Source organism: Rana temporaria, chromosome 9 (assembly GCF_905171775.1).
Source record: "Rana temporaria chromosome 9, aRanTem1.1, whole genome shotgun sequence".
NCBI lineage: Eukaryota > Metazoa > Chordata > Amphibia > Anura > Ranidae > Rana > Rana temporaria.
This window is the reverse complement of record NC_053497.1, coordinates 15978957-16005763: the sequence shown is the minus strand read 5'-3', so window position 1 is coordinate 16005763 and position 26807 is coordinate 15978957. Positions and strand designations below refer to the sequence as shown.

The 26807-nt window shown below is 45.9% G+C and overlaps 1 protein-coding gene and 1 pseudogene across 1 annotated transcript in view; one reads left to right on the top strand and one right to left on the bottom strand.

The window, feature by feature from the left end:
• Positions 1–568: 568 nt before the first annotated feature.
• Positions 569–671, bottom strand: LOC120914673 (annotated as a pseudogene).
• A 1575-nt stretch (positions 672–2246) lies between these two features.
• Positions 2247–26807, top strand: part of GNL3L (G protein nucleolar 3 like) — a 36698-nt gene continuing 12137 nt past the window's right edge. Inside the window, exons 1-12 of the mRNA XM_040322862.1 lie at positions 2247–2316; positions 2398–2435; positions 3932–4042; positions 7734–7850; positions 9649–9732; positions 11353–11488; positions 14328–14431; positions 16309–16453; positions 18989–19076; positions 19524–19701; positions 23862–24004; positions 24303–24439. Coding sequence (XP_040178796.1) covers positions 2304–2316; positions 2398–2435; positions 3932–4042; positions 7734–7850; positions 9649–9732; positions 11353–11488; positions 14328–14431; positions 16309–16453; positions 18989–19076; positions 19524–19701; positions 23862–24004; positions 24303–24439 — 1294 coding nt within the window. The 5' untranslated portion in view covers positions 2247–2303. The remainder of the gene's footprint in view (positions 2317–2397; positions 2436–3931; positions 4043–7733; positions 7851–9648; positions 9733–11352; positions 11489–14327; positions 14432–16308; positions 16454–18988; positions 19077–19523; positions 19702–23861; positions 24005–24302; positions 24440–26807) is intronic.

Sequence of the window (26807 nt, the reverse complement as noted above, 5' to 3'; positions counted from 1 at the left end):
GGAGCTACTAGAGGGCTCAGGGTGAGTGCCCCCCTTGCACCTCTTTCGCTCCTTAGCCTAATTATACTCGAGTGGTACTAGCCGCCCTTGCCCCCCCCTTAAAGGCAGGGCTGACGTTCCCTCTCGAGAAACTGGCAAAGCAAGGGTTAGGAACTGCATCAAATCCAGGCCAGAAGGCCAGGGGCCCGGCCTTTCAGCTTCGACCAAATGCCTCTCCATCCTCACCAGAAGCACCCTTCCGGATGGCTCAGACTCGACCAGTGGCCTGCCCTCAGTACTGTCGGGTAGCCCGGCATAGCCCCTGCTGAAACCACCCTTCCAGGTGCTATTACTATATTATTGGAGTGCATCCACCCTCCCAACAGAGGTGCAAAAAACGACAAGGATATGGACAGCCGCACTCCAGTAACTTGAAAAAGACGTGCCCTTTATTGGGTACAGGAAAAAATACACTACAGGTATCAGCACACAGTGGGATAAACAGCTGACGCGTTTCTCATTGAGTGTCAATGCTTAATCATAGCTCATAGCCCCTGCTGAAACCACCCTTCCAGGTGCTATTACGTTATTGGAGTGCATCCACCCTCCCAACGGAGGTGCTTCAGCACTCCTCTAACAACTGATAAGAACAGATACTACACTTGATCTTAGCCAAAAGGCCGAGAAGAGAGAGAACCATTGTACTGCCTGGGGGACTGAGCGAGAGTATACATATATGGGCAATGGTGACAACATGGGCAATGGTGATAACATGGGCAATGGTGACAACGTGAGTAGAGGTGACAACATGGGCAATGGTGACAACATGGGCAATGGTGATAACATGGGCAATGGTGACAACGTGAGTAGAGGTGACAACATGGGCAATGGTGATAACATGGGCAATGGTGACAACGTGAGTAGAGGTGACAACATGGGCAATGGTGACAACATGGGCAATGGTGATAACATGGGCAATGGTGACAACGTGAGTAGAGGTGACAACATGGGCAATGGTGATAACATGGGCAATGGTGACAACGTGAGTAGAGGTGACAACATGGGCAATGGTGACAACATGAGTAGAGGTGACAACATGGGCAATGGTGATAACATGGGCAATGGTGACAACGTGAGTAGAGGTGACAACATGGGCAATGGTGACAACATGGGCAATGGTGATAACATGGGCAATGGTGACAACGTGAGTAGAGGTGACAACATGGGCAATGGTGATAACATGGGCAATGGTGACAACGTGAGTAGAGGTGACAACATGGGCAATGGTGACAACATGAGTAGAGGTGACAACATGGGCAATGGTGATAACATGGGCAATGGTGACAACGTGAGTAGAGGTGACAACATGGGCAATGGTGACAACATGGGCAATGGTGATAACATGGGCAATGGTGACAACGTGAGTAGAGGTGACAACATGGGCAATATTGACAAGAACGGGGTTTACTACCGCTTTAAATAAAAAAAAAATTGAGAATCGCGAGAGAATCGTGATCTTCATTTTATGCAAAAGAATCGCGATTCTCATTTTTCCCAGAATCGTGCAGCTCTAATATTTAGTGACGAACTGTTTAGTGCTTATAGCTTTGGACTTTGGCAACTCTGTTTTCACCATACACCCCTAGACGGCGGAGTTGCCATAAGGTAACATGCCACCGAAAACAAACCAGCAGCTCCTTCAGGGGTAGTGCTACAAGTGCAAAAAAAAAAAAATCAAAACCTGCTCTGGCAGTAAAAGGGTTAAAGCGCAGAAAAGGGGGTGAAAGCCCCTTGGGGTTTTTATTAGTGTCCCCGTCCTTTTTGTCCTAGCAACCGTTGTCACCGGGGGGGGGGGGTTGTAAAGTGAGAGGAAATACAAAGGGGAGTTGTCAAAAGGAACAGGAAGTGTGCAGAAATCTTCCAATGGGGGGATGACAACTTCTTAAGTTTCACGTTTCTTTGTCTACCCTTCATTTTTCCAAAAAATTCCCCCCACTTCCTGTTGTGACTGTACAAAAGGAAGTGAAGGGAAATTTCCCCAACAGGACACTTAAAAAAAAAATAAAGGAATAAAAAAACAGTAGGAGTTTTACTTATTCTGTACTCATGACTGGAAAATGAGCTGAAAACAATAATTAAAAATAAAATGTTTGCCTTTAGATAAACCTGATAAACTGGTCACCTCATAGCTCTGCCTGACCAGAGAACATTACTTCCTTAACGGCTGTCGTTCTTCCCTCACGGAAACCCCGCCCTGCTAGAGCACCCAATGCTTCTCCCCCTTTACGACTCCTCTCTTTACCGCTCTCCGACCTCCGGACATCATGTCGCGGCGCAGTAAGTCTCTATCATATTCTCGGTTTGTTATACTTCCGTTGGGAATTGCTGTTTACCATAGTGTGTGTTTTACTCCCGCAGAAAACCGAAGACCCGGGAAGGGAGCCACGAAACCTCAGGTACTGGCAGAGCAGGGAGCATGGACGTGGGCCATGTGTGGGCAAGAGCGGGGCATGCTGGGAAATGGAGTCCGTGGCCCCGTTGAAGTGAATGGGCGGGAGCTCAGACGGCACTACAATCCCAGCATGCTGTGCGGCTCCACGTGGCTCTCTATGGAGAGCTGTGTGTGTTGTGGGAATCATGGAGCGTGTGCTGGGTTTGTACAGCAGGAACTACACATACTACGTCTGGTATTGTCAGTAGTTATAATGTGTGGCTACCATAGTTATCCAAAAGAATGCATTCAAGAGGCCTCAAACTTTATTTATACAGAACACAGTCATGACTAGTTAGAGCTGCACGATTCTGGATGAAATGAGAATCACAATTTTTTTGCTTAGAAGATCACGATTCTCGGTGTAACATTATCCCCGTAGCTATACGTCATCTCTCCCAGCAGCCAATAGGGGCGCACACCCCCCCCTCTCGTCCCTGATCCCGGCGCGCGTGCCCGGCAGGCGCGATCTCCGCCAGGCACCCGCGATCACTCGTTACAGAGCGAGAACCGGGAGCTGTGTGTGTAAACACACAGCTCCCGGTCTTGTCAGGGGAGAAATGCTGATCTTCTGTTCATACCATGTATGAACAACGATCAGTCATTTCCCCTAGTCAGTCCCCTCCCCCTTCAGTTAGAACACACCCAGGGAACATCATTAACCCCTTCCCCGACCCCTAGTGTTAACCCCTTCCCTGCCAGTGGCATTTTTATAGTAATCAATGCATTTTTATAGCACTGATCGCTATAAAAATGTGTCCGAAGTGTCCGCCATAATGTCGCAGTACCAAAAAAAATCGCTGATCGCCGCCATTACTAGTAAAAAAAAAATATTAATAAAAATGCCATAAAACGACCCCCTATTTTGTAAACGCTATAACTTTTGCGCAAACCAATCAATAAACGCTTATTGGGATTTTTTTTACGAAAAATATGTAGAAGAATACGTATCGGCCTCAACTGAGGAAATTTTTTTTTTTTATATATTTTTGGGGATATTTATTACAGCAAAAAGTAAAAAATATAATTTTTTTTTTCAAAATTGTCGCTCTATTTGTGTTAATAGCGCAAAAAATAAAAACTGCAGAGGTGATCAAATACCACCAAAAGAAAGCTCTATTTGTGGCAAAAAAAAGGACGCCAATTTTGTTTGGGAGCCACGTCGCACGACCGCGCAATTGTCAGTTAAAGCGACGCAGTGCCGAATCGCAAAAAGTAGCCCGGTCATTGACCAGCAATATGGTTCCGGGGCTGAAGTGGTTAAACCAGGATTTGGTGTTCCTTAAAAAAAAATATTTTTTTTTTGTCCAAAACTAAAACAAAAAAACTTCTGGATTTAAGCTGTATCATATATGACACATCAGTGCATCATACGTTATTATTTCTCACTGACTATTTAGCAAATTATTTTGAATAACATCCTAGGATATGAGAGGTTCACTGTCTTGTTTTGTTCATCAGGGGAACCATCCGCAGAATCCCGGGAAAAATGTCAAGAAAGATCCTGGAATACCCAACCTTACTCACTTCAAGGAACAGGCTAAAAGAGAGGCCGAGCAGAAGAAGAAAAGGGTGAGGGTGAATTTTCCTGCTATGCATGTGATGGCGAACCTTGGCACCCCAGATGTTTTGGAACTACATTTCCCATGATGCTTATGCACTCTGCAGTGTAGTTGAGCATCATGGAAAATGTAGTTCCAAAACATCTGTGGTGCCAAGGTTCGCCATTACTGGTCTACGGTTGTTTTTTTCGGCATGAAAAAAAATGTAATTTTTCATCATGAAAAAAAACGACGTTATTCCAACTTCATCATTAAAAACGACGTTGCCCACACACCATCGTTTTTGAAAAATGATAAACAAAGCGCGGTGACTTACAACACGTACTACGGCACTCTAAAGGGGAAGTTCCATTCGCCTTTGGGCTGCTTTTAGCTGATTCCGTGTTAGTAAAAGACGATTTGCGCTTTTTTGTCTGTTACAGCTTGATGAATGTGCTTACTCCATTAGGAATGGTAGTTTTACCAGAACGAGCGCTCCCGTCTCATAACTCGCTCCTGGGCATGCGCGGGTTTAAAACGTCGTTTTTGCCCACACACGATCATTTTTTACAACAAGAAAAACGACATTTTGAAAAACAACATGAAAAAATGCAGCATGTTCGAAAAAAAAATTTTTGGTCGTTTTTCAGAAGCCGAAAAACGATGTGAAGCCCACACACGATCATTTTAAATGACGTTTTAAAATTTTTTTTTTTTTTCATGCCGAAAAACGACCGTGTGTACGCGGCATAAGGCTTCAATGACAGGACAAAAAATGTTCCAGCTGGGGCAAGAATCTACTAGCTTCCGAGTCATGTGCTGAGAGGCCGGCCTGGTGCATTGTGAACACAGGAAGTCAACCGCTCAGCACAAGGACATGCAGAGAATGCTTTGCGGTTTCTAAATGTTTTTTTTTTTTCTGAATGTACGATACTTGCATGATATGATATTTTTCATATGTCCAATAAGAGAACGCTTTGCTTTGCATTTTGTGAATGCATGCATTCCCTGAATGGCGTCTGTGCCAAGCAGCTGACCTCCAGTATTAACAATGCATCAGGCCAGCCACTCAGCACAGGAGAAGTAAGTGGTGATTACTTGAGTAGCATTGTCTGCTTTCCAAGGGAATTGGCCATGGTATATACAGTACATAGTAACATTGCTCCAAGCTGGACCAAGATAATTGTAAAAATATAAATAATATGCCTGAAATTCATCTTTAGGGTGCAGTAGCACACTGGTGAAATCATCACTCTGCTCTGTCCTTAACTTTTAATACTTGCCTGCTCTGTGCAGTGGTTTTGCACAGAGCAGCCCGGATCCTCTTCTTCTCGGGGCACCTGTGTGTCCATTCAGACACGGAGCCACGGCCCAGCCTCCATCCACTCTCTCTCCTCATTGGCTAGCTGACTTTGACAGAAGTGGAAACCAATGGCGCTCCGCTGCTGTCTCAGCCAATCAGGAGGGAGAGTCCTGGCCAGCCGAGTCTCTCGTGCTACATCCCTGCATCTGGAAGGGCTCAGGTAAGTGTTAGGAGGGACTGAGAGGGGCTTCTGCACACAGAAGTTTGTTTATCTTAATGCATAGAATGTATTAAAGCGGTGGTTCTTAAGGCCGCGTACACACGGTCGGTCCAAACTGATGAAAACAGACTGAAGTTCAGTTTCATCGGTCCAAACCGACTGTGTGTGGGCCCCATCGGTCTGTTGTCCTTCGGTCCAAAAAAAGAGAACTTGCTTTAAAATCGAACCGATAGACGGCTGACCGATAGGTCAAAACCAATGGTTAGTACGCAAAAGCATTGGTTCAAAACCCGCGCATGCTCAGAATCAAGTCGACGCATGCTTGGAAGCATTGAACTTCGTTTTTTTTCTGCACGTCTGTGTTTTACGTCACCACGTTCTGACCTGATCAGTTTTGAAAACGATGGGGTGTACGCACATCAGACCATCAGTCTACTTCAGCAGTGATGGACTGACCGTGTGTACGCGGCCTAACTCCTGTCTTCAGAACCCACTAACAGACCAGATTTGAAGTATTACCTTGGGGAGATGCAGACTAGAATACTGCAACCACTGAGCAGCAAATTATATCACCTGTTATATTTCAGTTATCTTGCAAACCTGGCCTGTTAGTGGGTCCTGAAGACAGGAGTTGGGAGCCACTGCTTAAAACGCATTGTAAAAGCAGAAGTGTTTTTTTTTTTTTTTTTTTTATAATCGATGCATTCTATGTGCAGCAGCCCCCCTCGGCCCCTTAATACTTACTGTCAAGTCACCTGAGTCCAGGTGACAGATGCACCCCTGGAGTGCACTGAAAGGTAGTGGACCCTACGGCTGACTGCTGCGGATGGAGCTCTAGGATCTTCAGGAGTGCAGGTACTTTGTAGTACCAACACGGATGACACTGGGAGCTAGAGCATGAGTTTTCCCAGTGCGCGGAATCTTAGAGCCAGCGGGTGTTCACCAGAGGCCCCTAGTGGTGGGGGTGGATTTAGCTGCAGTCTGGCTCCAGGTCGCGACCCCCCTAGGGCCTCCCAGCTCACACTAGACTACAGGGAAGTAGAGAGGAAGCAGCAGACTGCGACAAGAAAGGATAGTCAGGAGATAGCCAAAGGTCAGGGCAACAAGCAGGTAAGCATAGTCAGGAGATAGCCAAAGGTCGGGGTAACAAGCAGGTAAGATAGTCAAGAACAAGCCAAGATCGGTAACCGGAATCAGACGTGGAAGACACAGCAAGTCGCACACGAAAGCCAAACACACAATATTGATCAGCAGAGCTGGCTTGCAGTGCACAGGTTAATATAGAGTTCCCTGATATTGGCTGGGGTTGAGCCATGCTTTGAGGAGAGATTACTTAAGCAGCCAGGTGAGAGTGGCTGGCCTCTTAAGCAGAACACATGGAGAGGTTAGCTGACAGACAAACATTACTTACTGCATATCCATGACACTTACCTGAGCCCCATCTCTATCCGGCAATGTCCTCGAGTCCCTCGGCCATCCGGGATTCTCCCTCCTGATTGACTGAGACACAGCAACAGGGCCATTGGCCCATGCTGCTGTTAATCGAAGTCAGTTAGCCAATCAGGAGAGAGAGGGGCAGGGCCGAACGCCAGCTCTGTTTCTGAATGGACACACAGAACTGCAGCTCAGCTCGGGTGCCTCCATAGCAAGCTGCTTGCTATGGTGGCACTCGACAGGAGGGAGGGACCAGGAGCAGTGTAGAGGGACCCGAGAAGAGGAGGATCTTTGCTGCTCTGTGCAAAACCATGACACAAAGAGCCCCCTTCCACTTTTGGGTGGAACGCCGCTTTAAGGAGCAGTAGCACACAGGCAAAATCAACACTATGCTCTGCTTCTGGATAGCTTGCAATGTTGGATGGATTAAATTGTGCAACTTAATTGGCTTACATTTCCCCTGCCTCTCGTAATCTGAGGACTGCTGTGCATTGGTTTCCAGGAGGCTTCAGAGGGAATCTCAGGTACTTTATCTTACTGTATGGAAAAAAATATTTTAATAATTCTTTAAATGGACAAAATAATGTATTTATATCTCCTTGGAACTCAGCTTTAGGTCTGTAGATATTTTTAAGGATACAATTTTGCAACACTTGGCAAAATGCTTTGATTTGCAGGGTGCTTTGGGACTCCGTTAGAGTTGGACGTCTGTCTGTACCTAATGAAGAAATATATTTGCTGACTAACGACTTTCCTTCTTTGCAGGTGGAAGAGATGAGGGCCAAGCAAAAGGCTTCCAGGCAGAAAGAGATGGCGAAGAGGAGAAGCTTGGACACTTTCCAGAAAGATGTGCTGAAGCGGCAGCGGGAGTTCGAACAGAAGGTGGTTCTTTGGAAACCAGGATGTTGGATCTATTATGCAGATTCTGGTCATTGGTGACCACGTGATTTTAAAAGTGTGATCAATACTGCATAGAATATATTAAATTAAAACAACCTTCTGATTTCACAACCACTTTAATTGCTATCACAATGGGGCTAACAAAATCTCTATGTGATAGCATGAGCATGTAACATGTCCTCTTTATGAAGGGTCTTAGTTAATATTCCAATCGTACACCTTCCTGGAAAAACGGCTAATAAGTGCAAAAATGGGTGCTGAAGCGATCGCCAGCTAGGAACTGGAACAACAAATCATACGAACATATTCGCCAGCACACCGCGGATCGTACAAAACGTCCAAAAGTTTAATGCAGTGAAAACATCAATGTTTTCACTGCATTAAACTTTTGGACGTTTTGTATGATCCGCGGTGTGCTGGCGAATATGTTCGTACTCTTTATGCAGGGGGCCTGTCCTCCAGTGCAGCTAATCAAGCACAGATTGTCCTTGAGTAGCCACTTCCCAGGCTGTACCAGCCAGGGAATGACAGCTCTGAAACCTGAAGAAACCATCATCATTGCTTTGGGGTTTATAAGTTCTTAGGTCTTTTCTGTAGCTTTGCTATCTTGGGGCACTTACCAAGGTGCTGGGCTCCCTGGAGGCAAAGGAGAACCCGGGAACCACCACGAGCAGTGGCGGTGGACAGCATAGATGCACTGTTTTTTTTGTTTTTTTTTTGTTTCTGCCGTGGCATTCACTTGAATTCAAATTACAGCATAAACCTGGGTCTACCCCAGGTGAGAGACTTTCCTGATTCTTTAAGGATCTACCCTTGACTTAGTGGTGAGATTTTTATTGCTAATAAGTTGGGCAGGGGGTTCAGTGTATAGGCATGTTGTACTTCAATTGTTTAATTAAAATTATTTTTGAATTGTACATTTATGATTTTATATATATATATATATATATATATATATATATATATATATATATATAAGCTGGGTGGGCTTCCTGTTTGTACAGAGCATTTTATAGAGCAGGTTTAGGTAAATGTTGGCCCTCAAGCTGGTGTGGAACTACAAGTCCCATGAGGCAATGCAAGACTTTGACAGCCACAAGCATGACTCCCAAAGCCATGATGGGACATATGTAGCAGCTGTAGGGCTGAAGTTTGCTTACCCCTGTTGTAGACTATAGAATTAATGAGGCAGCAGTGGGCTCAGACAAAGAGCGATAGCACATCCATACTGGCCAGGCTTAGAGCCCTTCCAAAGGTGAGGACACCTACAGTATATGAATATAGCAAACAAGGCAATCTGGTACATAAAAATACAGTAAAACCTTGGTTTGCGAGCATAATTCGTTCCAGAAACATGCTTGGAATCCAAAGCACTTGTATATCAAAGCATTTTTTTACAGGGTATAAAAAGAAGAGAGGCACCTCTAAGTGTAGCAATAGTTGCTAAATGTTGTACCTTCATTAAATGTAACCATATTGCTACACTTAGAGGTACCTCTCTCTTTTTTTTCATACTCAGTTGTGACATGACACTACTCTTATATCAAGACATCGCTTGTATATCAAGGCAAAATGTATTAAAACATTTTGCTTGTCTTGCAAAACGCTCTCAAACCAAGTTACTCTCAAACCAAGGTTTTACTGTACTAGGTATCTCTTTGCATTAGTAATGTTTTTCTATTCAATTTATATGGAATATAGTGATCATGCTGAGTCAGGTGAGCTGTGTTTGTTCAATGTTCATTTACAGAGTGATAATGTAATATTTCTGTATGTGCAGGAAGCCGATCTGAAGAGCTTGGAGAAACATGAGCAGCTGGAGAATGAGAGTTCTAGGAAAGCATATTATCGTGAATTTAAAAAGGTCAGCATCGACACCCTGTGATATGTGTTGGATCCTGCAACTCACAGTGCATGTTAATGTATTTTATTGTTCAAAAGAGGACCAATCTTCATTTTCCAGGAGAGCAACACATGTTGACATTTTAAAGCCCAGGTTACCTCATGCTGGGCATGTAATACATATGTGCAATGCAAAAGACAGTGGCTTTTAATGCCCATACACTGCATGTATGCATGCATGAGCCGCAGAGCTTTCTGTGCTGATAGCTTGCTCCCTGACCAAAGATATCTCCTTTTGTCTTTTTGTCTTTTTGTCTTTTTTTAAAATAACAAACATGTTATACTTTCCTCCACTGTGCAGCTTGTTTTGCACAGAGTGGCCCCTGAACCTGGTCTTCTGGGGTCCCTCGGCGGCTGTCTCGGCTCCCCCCGCAAGGACTCAACACCTTCATGCGAGCGACCTCGCATGGTGTTGAGTTATTGCGTGTGCGCTCCCGTGATACAGTGGCGGCCATAGCCGCCGACTGTATCACTCGGCCCCGCCCACAGCGCGCCGTGTCATTGGATGTGATTGACCGCAGCGCCAGCCAATGGCTGCGCTGCTTTCAATCCATCCACTGTAGCCAATCAACGGCGAACAGGATGTCGGGGGAGAGTGCGGGACTTTCGAGGGGTCAGGTAAGTATAACGGGGGGCTGGGGGTGGTATTGTCAGATGTTTTTTCACCTTAATGCATAGAATGCATTAAGGTGAAAAAACTTTTACCTTTACAACCCCTTTAATCAGGAGCTCCCAATAATGTGACCACTGCGACTGCCAATCACAGTGCACAGTTAATATTCCCATAGCACACGTTCCTGGAATGAGCTCTTAAGGTACGGGGTGCTGTAGCGACCGCCAGCTGGATACTGGAATCTGTACGATATGTAGATATTCACCAGTACACCAAGGATCATCAATTTTGTCCAAGCGGTTTTTTATTAACCACTTGCCGACCGGCGCATGCCGATATACGTTAACAGAATGGCACTCCTGGGCAAACTGACGTACCTGTATGTCAGTCCATAAAAGCAGGATAGCTGGTGCGCACGCCGCGGGAGTGTGCCTGCAGGTCCCGCAGATTCTATGTCCTGCGACGGCCCGTGATCGCGATGAGGAGAGGCAGAACGAGGAACTGCCTACGTAAACAAGGCATTTCCCTGTTCTGCCTAGTGATATGACAGGGATCTTCTGTTCCCAGTGATCGAGAAACAGGGATCTCTGTCATGTCCCTGGTAGCCCATCCCCCCTACAGTTAGAACACGCTAAGGGAACACAGTTAACACCTTGATCGCCCCCTAGTGTTACCCCTTCCCTACCAGTGTCAATTTTACATTGATCAGTGCATTTTTTTTATAGCACTGATCAATGTAATAATGTCAGTGGTCCCCAAAAAGTGTGTAATTTGGGGTCAGATTTGTCCTCCGAAGTGTCGCAGTCCCGCAAAAAAAAAACTTACCAGTAAAAACAATAATAAAATAAATAAAAGTCCCCAAATCGATCCCGTAGTTTGTAGACGCGATAACTTTTGCGCAAATCAATCTACACCTATTGCGATGAATAATATAGTTTTTGACATATCATCTGGTCTCTTGTCTTGTAGGTGGTTGAAGCTGCTGATGTTATCCTGGAAGTACTGGATGCCAGGGATCCTTTGGGCTGCCGGTGCCCTCAGGTAGAGCAGGCTGTGGTACAGAGTGGAGCAAATAAGAAGCTGGTCCTGGTTCTTAATAAAATAGGTATTTGCCAGACTTGTTTATATACCTATATAAAGCCTGCAATACTGTAGAAGAGTTCAACGTTTGCATTGTAGTGTAAAGAACACAACAGGGCATGAGAAATCTAGTCAAGTATATAGAGAACTAGGGGAAGGGAAGGCGCAAGGTAACCACTGATATATAGGCAGTTAGTGTAGATACCTATAATTGATCATGTATCCTGTTGGGGTCTGTTGCTGTAACCAAGTAGTCATAACTAGAAAAGGGGAACAAGGGGGAAGGGATGGCCTGAAAGAAGACCTGAAAGGGGTTATTATTGGCATCAAGTAATGATCTGAATAGTGTTCTGATACAAAAATAATTTATTATAGTATCAAAAAAGTATAAAAAGTACAGCAATATTGGAACTATATGAAAAGATGGAACCATTTAATGAATGAATGAATGAATGAAAAACTTATAAAGCGCGGTACATGCGAACTGAATCGCTTCTGGGCGCTAGCTGTTCGTGTCTCATGACATCAAAAGAGCAGAGTTTTGATCCGTCTTCTGAAAGTCAGGTGGTTTTCCTCCAACCGAATGCTGGTTGGTAAAGCGTTCCATAGTCTAGGACCCTGAAAAGCAAACCTTCTTTCTCCTTTGGACTTGTATTTTGTTTTTGGTACCGTGACCAGATTTTGGTCGGTGGATCGCAGAACGCGATTCGAATTGTGCAGTTCTATCTTGTCGCAAAGATATTGCGGAGCCTTCCCATGGATGCACTTATGTGTCAGGCAGAGTGCTTTGAATGCAATTCTGAATGCAATTCTGTCTTTTAAAAAGAATGATTAGCCATGGACAAATATAACAGACGGGACTCACAGTAGACAACATAAAATCACAGCGCTAGTCCAGACGTATTTTAGTTCAGCCCACGAGTTACATGCACTACGTGAAATCAGCTATATGTTTGGCTATCAAGAGAGTAAGGACTACAATAGGTCAGAGAAAATTGTAACTGACAATCCCTTCTTAATTGGGCCAATGAGTGCTTTTACAGGTGGCTGAACCCGGTGTGTGGGGGAGGAGGCAAGGGGTAGGGAGCAGGGGAAGTAATCTAAAGAACCTAGTGATCATTTATATAGTAGAGGCCATAGCAATATTTTGATTAGGCCAGGTTAGTTGTAATGGTCCTGAAGTGCAGGAAGCTGAGGGTCTGTGCAATCAATTAAAGTTATTCAGCAGAGATGGATTAGTGATGTTGGTCAAGGCGATCATGGTAAGCAAACTCCAGTTAGATCCATTAGTGTCTACCAAGCAGAAAGGGCTAATCAACTCTGAATCATTTCCACCATATATGGACAGACCTATTGGTAGTAGCGAGAGGAGTGGTATGCCGTTTGGCTATTCAAAATTGGATGGACATACTGTTGATGGCGTTTTTGGAAGATATGCAAACGCAGTTGACCACAATGACACCAGTGCCAATAGATGGAATGCTATTGCATTATCAGTGTACTGTCTGTACATTACCAATCTGTCGTTTGTGTCATCCAGGCGGGACATCAAGTCATGTTGGTTATAGGTGAAGTTTTTCACTAGTACAGACCTTGATGATTTGGCAATAGAAGGTGTCCGTGGAAGTATTGGTAGCAAGTAGTAGCAAGTCCAGATTGTGTATTCCACACAGCCAACGGTATGCTTTCAATCACGCTGTGCTCCTCAGTTTCTCCGCTTCTCACAACTATTTCACCGCGAGGCGCCTCCGTCCCGCACACACAGGGAGGATGTCCCTTGACTGCGCTGCGCTGGGTGATGACGTCAACGCGTTTCGCCGTACTCAATGGCGTAGCTTCCGAGATGAAGCTACGCCATTGAGTACGGCGAATTGCATTGACGTCATCACCCAGCGCAGTCACGTGACGTCCTCCATGGGTGTGCACTAGTGTCCACCAGTGCAGCCCATCAGTGCCACCTTATCAGTGTCCACCAGTGGAGCCTATTAGTGCCCACCAGTTCAGCGCCTGTCAGTGCCACCTCATTAGTGTCCATCAGTGCCATCTCGCCAGTGCATCCCATCGATGCATCACATCAGTGCCCAGCTCATCAGTGCCCATCAGACAGTACAGCTCATCAGTGCCCACCAGACAGTACAGCTCATGAGTGTCATTCACTGTCAGTCTGCCACCTCATCAGTGCCCATCAGCGGAGCGCTCCCAGCTACGTTCCGTCCCCTCGCCTGGCCAAAGTTCTCCAGTGAGCGCTGGAGGGGCAGAGGGGAGGGTGGTGACTGACAGCCGCTGCTCTCCGCTCCAAGAACTGAGTGATCAGCAGTCATGTGATCGCTCTTGTTCTTGGGCTTAGAGCTAGCGGGGCACAGCTTGAGCATTGCTGCACCATGGAGGTAAGTACGTATGTTTATTTTTTGTCCAATTTCTTAATTTACTTCTCATGCACAATTTACATTTTTAGATGTGTCCTATACCATGGAGAAAATAACTTTTTGGTTTCAGTTTCACTTTAAAGTGGACTTTTCCCTTATTTTTGGTGTGCAATTTTGCCTGTTTTGGTTATAGAATTTTTTTTTTTTAAGTAAGTAATTACTTATAAGTAATTATTGGTACAGAGCCATTGGCCACAGTTTTACATGATGCATCTTGGCCTCTCTTTATCTAGTTTGCTCACTAATGACAGCTTGCAGCACATACTGCGTTTTGGGCAGTGATGCTTATGAATAAAGAAAAGTATTATTATTATTATTATTATTTTAACAAGAGAAGAAAAGTATTATTTTTAATCCATTGGTAAATCAAATCCAGTCCAGAAAGTAAAAAGTCCTGAGTATGTCTACATGTAACTAATTCTTTTATCTTGGTCACAGATTTGGTGTCCAAATCCATAGTGGAGAAATGGTTGAAGTATTTGCGGAATGAGTTCCCCACTGTGGCTTTCAAGGCTTCTACACAGCAGCAGAATAAGAACTTGGTAATAATAATACTTTGTGTCTGAGTTTTTGAAATTGTTCCCAATTTTTAAGCTTGCGGAATGACCTATTGACATTAAAACCTAGGGCTTTTTTAAAAGACCCTGCAACCTATATAAAAAAAGAAACATACTTACCTACCTGCTGCAGCGTCCCCCGCCATCTCTAAGCCCAATAACTGAATGATCATGTGACCGCTGGTTGCTCAGTTCTCGGGTCAACACTCTGAGAAACAGAGTAGTAACCACCACTTCCTGCTTTGCCCGTCCAGCACTCAGTGGAGTGCCAGGGAGAAGAAGGGGCAGGAGCGGCTGGCTCAGGTGCTCAGGGGCGCTCTGAAAGGCTGAGCCAGCTTAGCATGAATCCTAATTATTGTTGGTATACATTAGGGGTGCGCATCTTCACTGGTCTCGCGATTCGATTATCCTGTCCAAGGTTTGATTTGATTCCGCAATGCATCACGATTACTGCGCAAATGCGCATGGTTAAAAATGTTTTATCCACAAATTCAAGCAGTGCGAAAAACAAAATTTTTCTCCAGTGTCGGAGGGGGTTGTCTGGCATCAGAGTCGGAGGGGGTTGTCTGGGATCAGAGTCGGAGGGGGTTGTCTGGGATCAGAGTCGGAGGGGGTTGTCTGGGATCAGAGTCGGAGGGATAGATGGGATCAGAGTCGGAGGGATAGATGGGATCAGAGTCGGAGGGGGTTGCCTGGGATCGGAGTCGGAGGGGGTTGCCTGGGATCGGAGTCGGAGGGGGTTGCCTGGGATCGGAGTCGGAGGGGGTTGCCTGGGATCGGAGTCGGAGGGGGTTGCCTGGGATCGGAGTCGGAGGGGGTTGCCTGGGATCGGAGTCGGAGGGGGTTGCCTGGGATCGGAGTCGGAGGGGGTTGCCTGGGATCGGAGTCGGAGGGGGTTTCCTGGGATCGGAGTCGGAGGGGGTTGCCTGGGATCGGAGTCGGAGGGATATAAATGGGATCAGTGGCAGAGGGAAATAAATGGGATCAGTGGCAGAGGGGTGATGATAGTGGAGGGATGGGATCAGTGACACTGGCACTCGCCTGCTCTCAGTGTCAGCCGATTTCCCCTCTTCCATGCTGCTCAGTGTGTCTTCCCCCTTCCAGTGCCTCCAGTGAAGCCTCCTGATGTCGGGTCTCCTTGAGCTCCCCCCGCACTGTATTGGCTGTCAGCTGACTTTCTTCTTAAGGGGAGAGGAGGGGGCTTTATCCACCATGCAGGCTCTGCCTCTGTGTTTCTCCCGGAGAGGCAGAGCGACGGATGACGTCACCAGAAATTGATTTGGCCGACTCGTAGAATCGCTGCTGCATCGTGAACGTCTGAATCGTGATGCATCGATGCTGTGATTATATTCAGCACCCCTAGAATACATCCAGAGTCTGGAGCACCTCTGTCGCGTCGGCAGGCTTTTTGGATAGAGTAAGGGAGGGTTGTAATCCCTTGGGAGATTTTCCTTCATTTTCTGTCCCATTGTCAAAACAGGAAGTACAAGGAAATCCCTCCAAAGTGAGAGGATCCCAACAGGTCACCAGAACTAATGTCCCCATTGGATGAATTCCCCTCCATTAGTAAACAAAAAAAATGACAGACGATTAAAAAAAAAAACACACAGATGATTAAATACCACCAAAATAAATCTCTACTTGTAGGGGGAAAAAAAGGACATAAACTTTATTTGGGTACAGCGCTGCTTGACCGCGCAATTGTCAGTAAAACTAACGTAGTGGCGTATCGCAAAAAATGGCCGGGGGTAAATCTTCCAGAGGTCAAGTGGTTAAGGAAACATGTCTTAAGATGTACAGTGTGTCGTTTTTTTTTTTGTCTTGTGCAATGTAACGTGTAACACTTTTTTTTGTCTCTACAGCAACAGAGCAGGGTGCCGGTCACCCAGGCATCTGAGGATCTTCTGAGCTCCGGTGCCTGTGTTGGTGCTGACTGCCTGATGAAACTTCTTGGAAATTACTGCAGAAACCTGGACATTAAGACTGCCATAACAGTAGGAGTTGTAGGTAAAATATCTGATAAGCCACTAACATGAAAGAAGAATTCCTCTATAAGGACCCCATATAACGGTATATCAAAACAGGGCGTTTCTATTGCTTATGCTTTGCAACTTGATTCACATTGGTTGATTCCAGTTTTTTACCTCATTCTATTTCATTTTGATTGCTCTCGCAGCTTGATGCTGATGGGCTTGATCTGGGTACTAATCTAAAACTTAAAGGGGTTGTAAAGGTTTGTTTTTTATTTTCTAAATAGGTTCCTTTAACCACTTCAGCCCCGGACCATATTGCTGGTCAAAGACCAGGCCACTTTTTGCGATTCGGCACTGCGTCGCTTTAACTGACAATTGCGTGGTCGTGCGACGTGGCTCCCAAACAAAATTGGCGTCCTTTTTTTCCCACAAATAGAGCTTTCTTTTGGTGGTATTTGATCACCTCTGCGGTTTTTAGTTTTTGCGCTATAAACAAAAATATAGCAATAATTAAAAAAAAAAAAAAATTCAATATTTTTTTACTTTTTGCTATAATAAATACCCTCAAAAATATATAAAAAACTTTTTTTTTTCCTCAGTTTAGGCCGATACGTATTCTTCTACATATTTTTGGTATAAAAAAAAAAACGCAAGAAGCGTTTATGGATTGGTTTGCGCAAAAGTTTATAGTGTCTACAAAATAGGGGATAGTTTTATAGCATTTTTATTATTTTTTTCTTTTTAATGGCGTCGATCTGCGATTTTTTTTTTTTTTTTTTTATATCGTGACTGCGACATTATGGCGGACACATCGGACACTTTTTTGACACATTTTTGTGACCATTGTCATTTTTACAGCCATCAGTGCTATAAAAATGCACTTATAACTGTGAAAATTACACTGGCAGTGAAGGGGTTAACCACGAGGTGGCGCTGTAGGGGTTAAGTGTTCCCTCAGAAGTGGTTCTTACTGTAGGGGGCGTGGCTTTTCTTGACACGTCACTGATCGTTGTTCCCGATGACAGGGAACAAGTGACAGCGGGGTGGATTTAGGTAGAGGCGCGCAAAACTGCGGCGGCGTAACGTATAACATTTACGTTACGCCGCCGCAAGTTATACGGGCATGTGCTTGATTCACAAAGCACTTGCCTGTAAACTTGCGGTGGCGTAGCGTAAAAGGGGCCGGCGTAAGCGCGCGTAATTCAAATGATCCCGTAGGGGGCGTGGATCATTTAAATTAGGCGCGAACCCGCGCCGAACGTACTGCGCATGCGCCGTCCCTAAAATTTCCCGACGTGCATTTCGGTAAATGACGTCGCAAGGACGCCATTGGTTTCGACGTGAACGTAAATGGCGTCCAGCGCCATTCACGGACGACTTACGCAAACAACGTTAAATTTTCAAATCGCGACGCGGGAACGACGGCCATACTTAACATTGGCTGCGCCTCCTAATAGCAGGAGCAGCCTTACACCGAAAACGACGTACGCAAACGATGTAAAAAACGACCGCCGGGCGCATGTACGTTTGTGAATCGGCATAAGTATGCAATTTGCATACTCTACGCTGACAACTACGGGAGCGCCACCTAGCGGCCAGCGTCAGAATGCACCCTAAGATACGACGGCGTAAGAGACTTATGCCAGTCGTATCTTAGGCTACAGTCGGCGTATCTAGCTTTTTGAATACAGAAAGTAGATACGCCGGCGCTACTTAGCAATTTTGCGGCGTATCTATGGATACGCCGGCGTAATTGTTCTCTAAATCTACCCCAGTGTCACTAGGCAGAACAGGGAGATGTTGTGTTTACACTAACATCTCCCCTTTCTATCTCTCCATGAGACGATCGCGGGTATGCCCGTGGCGATCGAGTTCGCGGGACCCGTGAGCTTACACACGGCGATCGGGGGGGGGGGGGGCCCGCAACAACCGCATCTTTAAGGAGAACGTACATGTACGTCCTTTTGCCAGCCCGTGCCATGCTGCAGACGTATATCTGCGGGCAGCAAGCGGTTAATGACTGGCTCATCATAACCATGAAAGACAGAGCCCAACTCAAGAGCTAAGGGTAATTATAGACCCCAGAGGGTGCCTAGAGCAGGCAGGGGGTAGAGTTGCCACCTCATCCCTTTAAACCCGAACACATATTAATTACACAGGTTCTAAGGCTAATTGAATGCAGGTTAGGCACTAAATGAGTTTAATTACCACCTTAATCAGCCACAGAACCTCCGTAACTAATATATGTTCTGGTTTAAAGGGATGAGGTGGCAACCCTAACTGGGGGTGATTTTGAGATTTTGTTAAAGACAAGTTAATGAATTGTATAAGCCCCCTAAACTTTCGTAAGCTGAAATAATATCCCCCCCCCCCCCCCCCCACAGACACACTCTTCCACAGGTTCTTGCCTATGATGATGACAGTGCCATTCTGCCCATGTACTTACATTGTATAGGCTTGATTGGGATGTTTCAAGTCTAAACCGTAATCAATTACAAAACAATGAAAGTTACAGATCTATAATTTAGTACACATGTGGACATTCCTCTATTTGTGATTCACTTTTCAGGTTTTCCAAACGTGGGAAAGAGCAGTTTAATCAACAGTTTGAAGAGGGCCCGTGCTTGTAATGTAGGAGCTACACCTGGGGTGACGAAGTAAGTGAAGTACCATCAATACATTGCCTCGGACACTAAGGCCTCATTCACATGTCCGAATACTGTGGCAAGAATCCGTGGATTCATGCAGTTGGATTTTCAGGTGTGTGGGAACAGCCGTAGCTGCTCAGCCTGTATAAAGCAATGACAGGCTGGCTGGAACCGCGGCTGTCCACTGCTATTTGCATGTATCCCCACATCCAACTGTCTCTGTCTAGGACCGGCCGCCTGTCCCTAGCCGCTGGTTACTGCTGAAAGTTGGGATACGCGTGAACAGCAGCGGGGTAGCCATGGCTCCTGTCAGCCTGCCATTGCTTTGTAAAGGCTGAGCGGCTGTTTGCACACACCTGTTCCAGGAATCTGCTGTCCCATCCTATACAAACCTATGAATGGCCTATGAAGATCTGCTGTATTTTCTGTGATACTATGACTGTGTTTTATACTCAGGTGCCTGCAAGAGGTCCACCTGGACAAACATATCAAACTTCTCGACTGTCCGGGTATTGTCATGGCGACCTCCACATCTGATGCCGCTATGATCCTGCGGAACTGTGTAAAAATTGAGCAGCTTGTGGACCCTGTAGGACCGGTGGAAGCCATTTTGAGACGTTGCAATAAAGATCAGGTAATAGACACGAGGAGAGACCAGTGTACAGATATGTGTAAGTGTACCCAAAGTGCAGAGAAATAAGTAACTAGTAAGAGTATGCAGGAGGTTTAGAGGTTACTAAAGGCAAATGGATTGTACACTTGCAAGTGCAGTTGTTCCAGAGCTTAGTAAATGAGCAGAAGCTCTGCTGACATCCATCATCCAATCATGTGCAGGCAAAAATGCTGTTTTTTTTCATTTCTTTTGCGTGTGATTGGGTATTCTTTGCAAAGTGAAGCTTCATCTCATTTACTAAGCTTTGGAGCAACTGCACTTGCAGAGGTGCACAGTCTATTTGCCTTTAGTAAATCAACCCCTTAGTCTGCACACATTCATATTTTTTTCTTTAACACTTCTGCTTTTTTCCCCCATTTTTAAAGTGCACCTCTGTTCATAAGCAAACCCACATACATATAACTGTCCATGGGGTGCTAAAATGTTTAAGATCTAAAAAAAATTATCAAAAGGTCAATCTCTTCTATACTCTGCGACTGACCACCTCTATGACAAAATCGCACCCCTGTCCTGCACTGACCTAGCCACTTCTGTCTACAACACTTCACTTCAAGCATCACTGGACAGACTGGCCCCCCTCACTGCACGCAGAATAGGACAACGCCCCCTTCAACCATGGCAAACAGATGATACCAGAAGTCTAAAAAAACACAGCCGTGCTCTTGAGCGCCAGTGGCGCAAGAGCAAGTCCAAGGAAGACTTCGTCCAGTATAAATCTGCCCTCCAAAAATACAATTCCAGCCAAGCAGACCTATTTCATCACCCTCATTAAAAACTTATCATCCCGTCAACTCTTTTCTACCTTCAACTCTCTACTTCGTCCCCCACTGCCTCCACCCACCAACTCACTCACTGCCCAGGAGATCACCAATCACTTCAAACAGAAGATTGATACAATTCGCAAGGAGATCTCTACTGTTCAGATACCCTCCACACTTCCCACCTCATGCACACAGGTACAATCTTTACTTCCCTCTTTCAACCCCACCACTATAGACGAGGTCGCTAAATTACTTGCCAACGTCCATCTTACCACCTGCGCTCTGGACCCTGTTCCCTCGCAAATGCTACGTTCACCCTCTAACTCTATTCTACACTCTCTTACCCACATCTTCAATCTCTCCCTCTCTTCTGGCATCTTCCATAACTCTTTGAAACATGCACTAGTCAGCCCCATACTTAAAAAGCCCTCACTGGACCCATCCAATCTTGACAACCTACGCCCCATCTCCTTGCTCCCCTTTTTATCCAAACTCCTTGAACGTCTAGTCTACAACCGACTGAGCGTCCACCTTGCTGATAATAACCTTCTTGATCCCTTTCAGTCTGGATTTCGTCCTCAACATTCCACAGAAACTGCTCTCCTAAAACTTACAAACGATATACTAACGGCCAAAACTAAGGGACACTACTCTGTGCTCCTACCTCTCTGCCGCCTTCGATACGGTTGACCACCCACTCCTCCTCAAAAAACTTCACACCTTTGGTCTCCGTGACTGTACTCTTCGCTGGTTCTCTACTTACTTATCCAACCGTACCTTTAGCGTTACTTACAATTCTACTTCCTCCTCTCCTCTTCCTTTCTCTGTTGGGGTCCCCCAAGGTTCTGTTCTTGGACCTCTCCTATTCTCAATCTACACCTCCTCCCTGGGTCAGCTGATAGCCTCCCACGGCTTCCAATACCATCTCTACGCTGACGACACTCAAATTTATTTCTCTACCCCTCAACTCACTAGTTCATTTTCCTCACGTATCACTAATTTACTATCAGATATATCACTTTGGATGTCGCACCACTTCCTCAAACTCAATCTATCTAAAACGGAACTTATCATTTTCCCTCCCCCACGTGCCTCTTCCCCTGATCTCTCTGTCAAAATGAATGGCACAACTATCAGCCCATCCCCACATGTCAAGGTCCTAGGAGTAGTCCTGGACTCTGAACTGTCCTTTAAACCTCACGTTCAATCACTGTCCAAATCTTGCCGCCTCAACCTTCGCAACATCTCCAAAATACGCCCCTTTCTAACCAATGACACAACAAAGCTCTTAATTCACTCCCTGGTCATCTCTCACCTTGATTACTGCAACTCCCTCCTCATTGGCTTACCTCTGCATACTCTAACCCCCCTTCAGTCCATCATGAATGCTGCTGCCAGACTGATCCACCTTACCAACCGCTCTGTCTCTGCTTCCCCTCTCTGTCAATCCCTCCATTGGCTTCCACTTACCCAAAGAATTAAATTCAAACTACTAACTACTACCTACAAAGCCATCCACAACTCTGCCCCCAGCTACATCACTGACCTAGTCTCTAAATACCAACCTAATCGTTCTCTTCGCTCTTCTCAAGACCTCCTACTCTCTAGCTCTCTCATCACCTGCTCCCGAGCCTATGGAACTCCTTACCCCAATCTATCCGCCTATCTCCTTCTCTATCAGCTTTTAAAGGGTCCCTGAAAACCCTCCTTTTCAGAGAAGCCTATCCTACCCACACCTAACAACTGTATTTGCATTTGAGTCCATCTGATCATCCCCCACAGCTACTACCCTTTGTTCCACTTGACCCTCCCTTCTAGATTGTAAGCTCTAACGAGCAGGGCCCTCTGATCCCTCGTGTATTGAATTGTATTGTGACTGTACTGTCTTCCCTGATGTAAAGCGCTGCGCAAACCGTTGGCGCTATATAAATCCTGTATAATAATAATAATAAAATAATCTGAGATTGGTCCATAGCACTGTTGCATGACCAGACCTTTAGGCAGTCTCTTACCAATGCTTCCACAAGATCCTCTGGCAGGGACCCCATGACCAGTCATCTACAATCCAAGCTATCGATATTCAAGTAATTATATTCTTCACAAGCAGTAAATAATCTTTAAAACATTACTGTCTTTTCTAGCTGCAGGCATTGTGGAGCAGCTCATCCTTACCACTCTGCCCCTCCCTGCGGAAAACTTAAAGAGGACCTCCAGGCTCTGTTAGAAACAATTTAAAATCAGCCGCTACAAATACTGTAGCTGCTGACTTTTAATATTAGGACACTTGCCTGTCCTGGGATCTAGCGGTGTCTTCACCCAAGCCAATTTTTTAATCGGATCTTGGGTGCTGCCGCCGCCATTTGGGTAAAGTAAATTGGCAGTTCCCTACTGCACATGCGTTAAGTGTGCTGTGCTTTGTGAATGGCCGAGCGGCGTGGGGGGAAGGAGGAGGGGGGCCATATTTCCGGATGACTTTGCTGCGGTGAAGTCACCCGGAAGTGGGAGCATGTACTTGTCAAAACTAGGTACTCGTTCCCCCCCGAATGGTGCCAAATGTGGCAGTGGAGGGGGGGAGGAGGCAAATAAGCAGAGCTTCACCCTTTGGGTGGTGCTCCGTTTTAAAGGGCAGTTCCAGGCTTTTTTATGTTTATTAAAAGTCAGCAGCTACAAAAATTGTAGCTGCTGGCTTTTAATAAACAGATATTTACCTGCTCTACATTCCAGTGACACGCCGCCCGGAGCTCCGCTCCTCTCCTCCCTCTCCGGCCGGCGCCTCCATTCCTAGTGTGGGCACCCGGCCATGACCGCTTTTGGCTTCACGGCCGGGCATTCACTGCGCATGTGCGAGCGGCGCTGCGCTCTGTGTGGTCAGGCGATCGCCTGGGACCTGTCACGTGGCACTATTCCTCCCACTAATATCAATGTTGGGGCACCCTTCCTCCCACTGACACCCAAGGATGGGGGCACCCTTCCTCCCACTGACACCCAAGAATGGGGGCACCCTTCCTCCCACTGACACCCAAGGATGGAGGCACCCTTCCTCCCACTGACACCCAAGGATGGGGGCACCCTTCCTCCCACTGACACCCAAGGATGGGGGCACCCTTCCTCCCACTGACACCCAAGGATGGGGGCACTATCCTCCTTTCTCATGACCACAAGCACTATGCAACTGAACACCACACAAGGCATTGTTTACTCTCACTGATGCCGGGCCTGGGACATTTTCTACCCTCACTGGCCACACTCCAGCCCCCTAAAAGTCTGGAGGACAGTAAACTGGTCCTTTGTTTTGGAATGTTTAGAGACCCTTGACCTATAGGAATGACTAATCTTTGGAAATGTTCCCTTCTCATTCAGATTATGCAGCACTACAAGGTGACCAACTTCAGGGACACGCTGGAATTCCTGGCCATGCTTGCTAAGCGACAGGGGAAATTGAAGAAAGGAGGCATGCCAGACCATGAAAAGGCGGCTAAATCTGTTCTAACAGATTGGGTTAGGTGATTAAGTCAAGTTTTATTTTCCATATTTTACACAATGGCACACCCTAAATTTGGGTATAATATATAACTCGGTGGAGTTGGCCTTTAAAGCTGAAGTCTACTCCATGCATATTCCCTTCCCTGCCCCCACCCCACTCTAATAGATTGTAATCAAGCAACTGATCATCACATTGCACAGCTAAAGTCTGCAGCACCCAGTGGCCATTGGCATTTCATCTGTGAATATATAGATGTTCAGCTTGCCCCATTTGCATGTCTTTTTTGAATTAAAATGTCTTTCTTGTACTTTCTGTAGTGGTAAAATCAGTTATTTTACGCATCCGCCAGAAACGCACACGCTTCCCACACACATCAGCGCAGAGATTGTAGCGGAAATGGGGAAAGCTTTTGACTTTGAAGCACTGGAGATGGATAATCATGAGTCTTTGTCAAGTAAGTGAAGGCAAGAATAGGTGTTGGTGGCTTCACAAAACCAAGGACAACCTGCTTGGTGTATCACACCAAGTAAATTCTGTAGCATGCAATTTATACAAATTCTGTAGCAACTGGTAATATAAACATTTGTCTTGGACATTTTTATTATTCTTTGGTGGGATTTTTGTTCAAGTTTAACTTGTGGTTCTATCTGTCAAAGGATTTGTAATTCTGTTCAGCCTACCTTGTAATAAACGTACATCTGCTACACTGCATAGCCAACTACCGTATTTATCGGCGTATAACGCGCACCTCAAGGCGGAAGCGGGACTGTGCGTGTGTGACGTGACAGCCGAGAGAAGATGACGGCTCTGTGATTTTCGGCAGGCGCTCGTCCCCCGCCTTCCCCTCCGATGTATGCTATCGGCGTATAGCGCGCACCCGTAATTTTCCCCCTATTTTCAGGGGGAAAAAGTGCACAGTATACGCCGATAAATACGGTATATAAGAAACAGAAAGGGCACCACACAAATGGTCTAAGGGTCCAAAGCAATGTTTAATTTTATGATCGGTAGAAAGAAAGGCAACGCGTTTCAGAGGCCCTGGCCATCCCCCTTCATCAGAGCTTGTGTATTGTATAATGTAACATGTGGTTCCTATGATGAAGTCTGGCACTGAATAAGCAGGGGGCATGTCAGACCTCAACCAAAAATCCAGAAAAAAAAACATAATACAAATAAATTGAGTTGTAGTTCAGTATTAATAAGTATTTGATCCCCAAGCAAAACATGACTTAGTACTTGGTGGAGAAACCCTTGTTGGAAAGCACAGAGGTCAGACGTTTCTTGTAGTCGGTGATCAGGTCTCCACACATCTCAGGATGGATTTTGCTCCTCTCTTCTTTACAGATCTTCTCTAAATCCTTAAAGCAAATAACATGTATATAAGATCATATTCTTTATACTTCCAACATGTACAGTATGCCCCTTTTTTTGGCTCTACATACCTTATTATGGCTATTTTCCACCCGGCTTCCGGGTACTCACTCCCGCGAGAGTAGGCGTTTCTATGCAGAGGCGCAATGTCTGGACTTCGCCCAGATGATTGACGTCCTTGAGTGACCCCCGCTCCCCCCTATTGCGTAGGCACGTCACGAGAGTCACAGAGTTTTTTGAAAGTAGCCGAACTGCGAGTCGGCTCTATACGGCGCCTGCGCAGTCAGCTCTACACGGCTCCTAGTCGGTGCGCAGGCGCCGTGTAGAGCTGACTCGCAGTTCGGCTACTTTCGGAAACTCTGTGACTCTTGTGACGCGCCTACGCAATAGGGGGGGCGCTGGGGAGAACTTTTTCTCAAGGACGTCAATCATCTGGGTGAAGTCCTAGGTGACATTGCGCCTCTGCATAGAAACGCCTGGTCCCGCGGGAGTGAGTACCCGGAAGCCGGGTGGAAAATAGCCATAATAAGGTATGTAGAGCCAAAAAAAAAAAAAAGTACATGTTGGAAGTATAAAGAATATGATCTTATATACATGTTATTTGGGTGAACCTCCGCTTTAAGGTTTCTTGGAAACTCCTAGTTTCAGCTCCCTCCATACATTTTCTATAGGATTAAGGTCTGGAGACTGGCCAGCCACTCCATGATTTTAATGTCCTTCTTGAGCCACTCCTTTGTTGCCTTGGCCGTATGTTTTGGGTTATTCTCATGCTGGAAGACCCATCCATGTCCCATCTTCAGTGTTCTGGCTGAAGGAAGAAGGTTCTCATCAAACATTTTATAATATTTGGCCCCTCAATGCGGTAAAGTCGGCCTGTACCTTTAGCAGAGAAACAGACCCAAAGCATAATGTTTTCACCTCCGTGCTTAACTGTAGGAATGGTGTTCTTGGGGTCTTAGTCAGCATTTTTCTTCCTCCAAACACAGGGAAGCTCGCTTCTCAAGAAGACACATGTACAGTCATGCCAATGAACATCTAAATGATTCAGATAAGGATTGGGAGAAAGTGCTGCAGTCAGATGAGACCCAAATCAAGCTCTGGCATTAACTCGACTTGCCATGTTTGGAGGTAGAAAAAGCTGACTATAAACCTAAGAACATCATCACTACAGTTAAGCACAGAGGTGGAATCGTGATGCTTTGGGGCCGTTTCTCTGCTAAAGTTACAGGCCAACTTTGCCGCATTGTGAGGGGTCATGTATAGGGTTGTCCCGATACTAGTATCAGTATCGGTGCCGATACCGAGCATTTGCCCGAGTACTTGTACTCGGGCAAATGCTCCGATGCTTAATCCGATACTTTGTCGGTGGTGCTTCTGTCCCCCGCCGTGTACAGCTTCTGTCCCCCGCCGTGTACTGCTCCGGTCCCCCTCCATGCTCTACTCCTGTACCC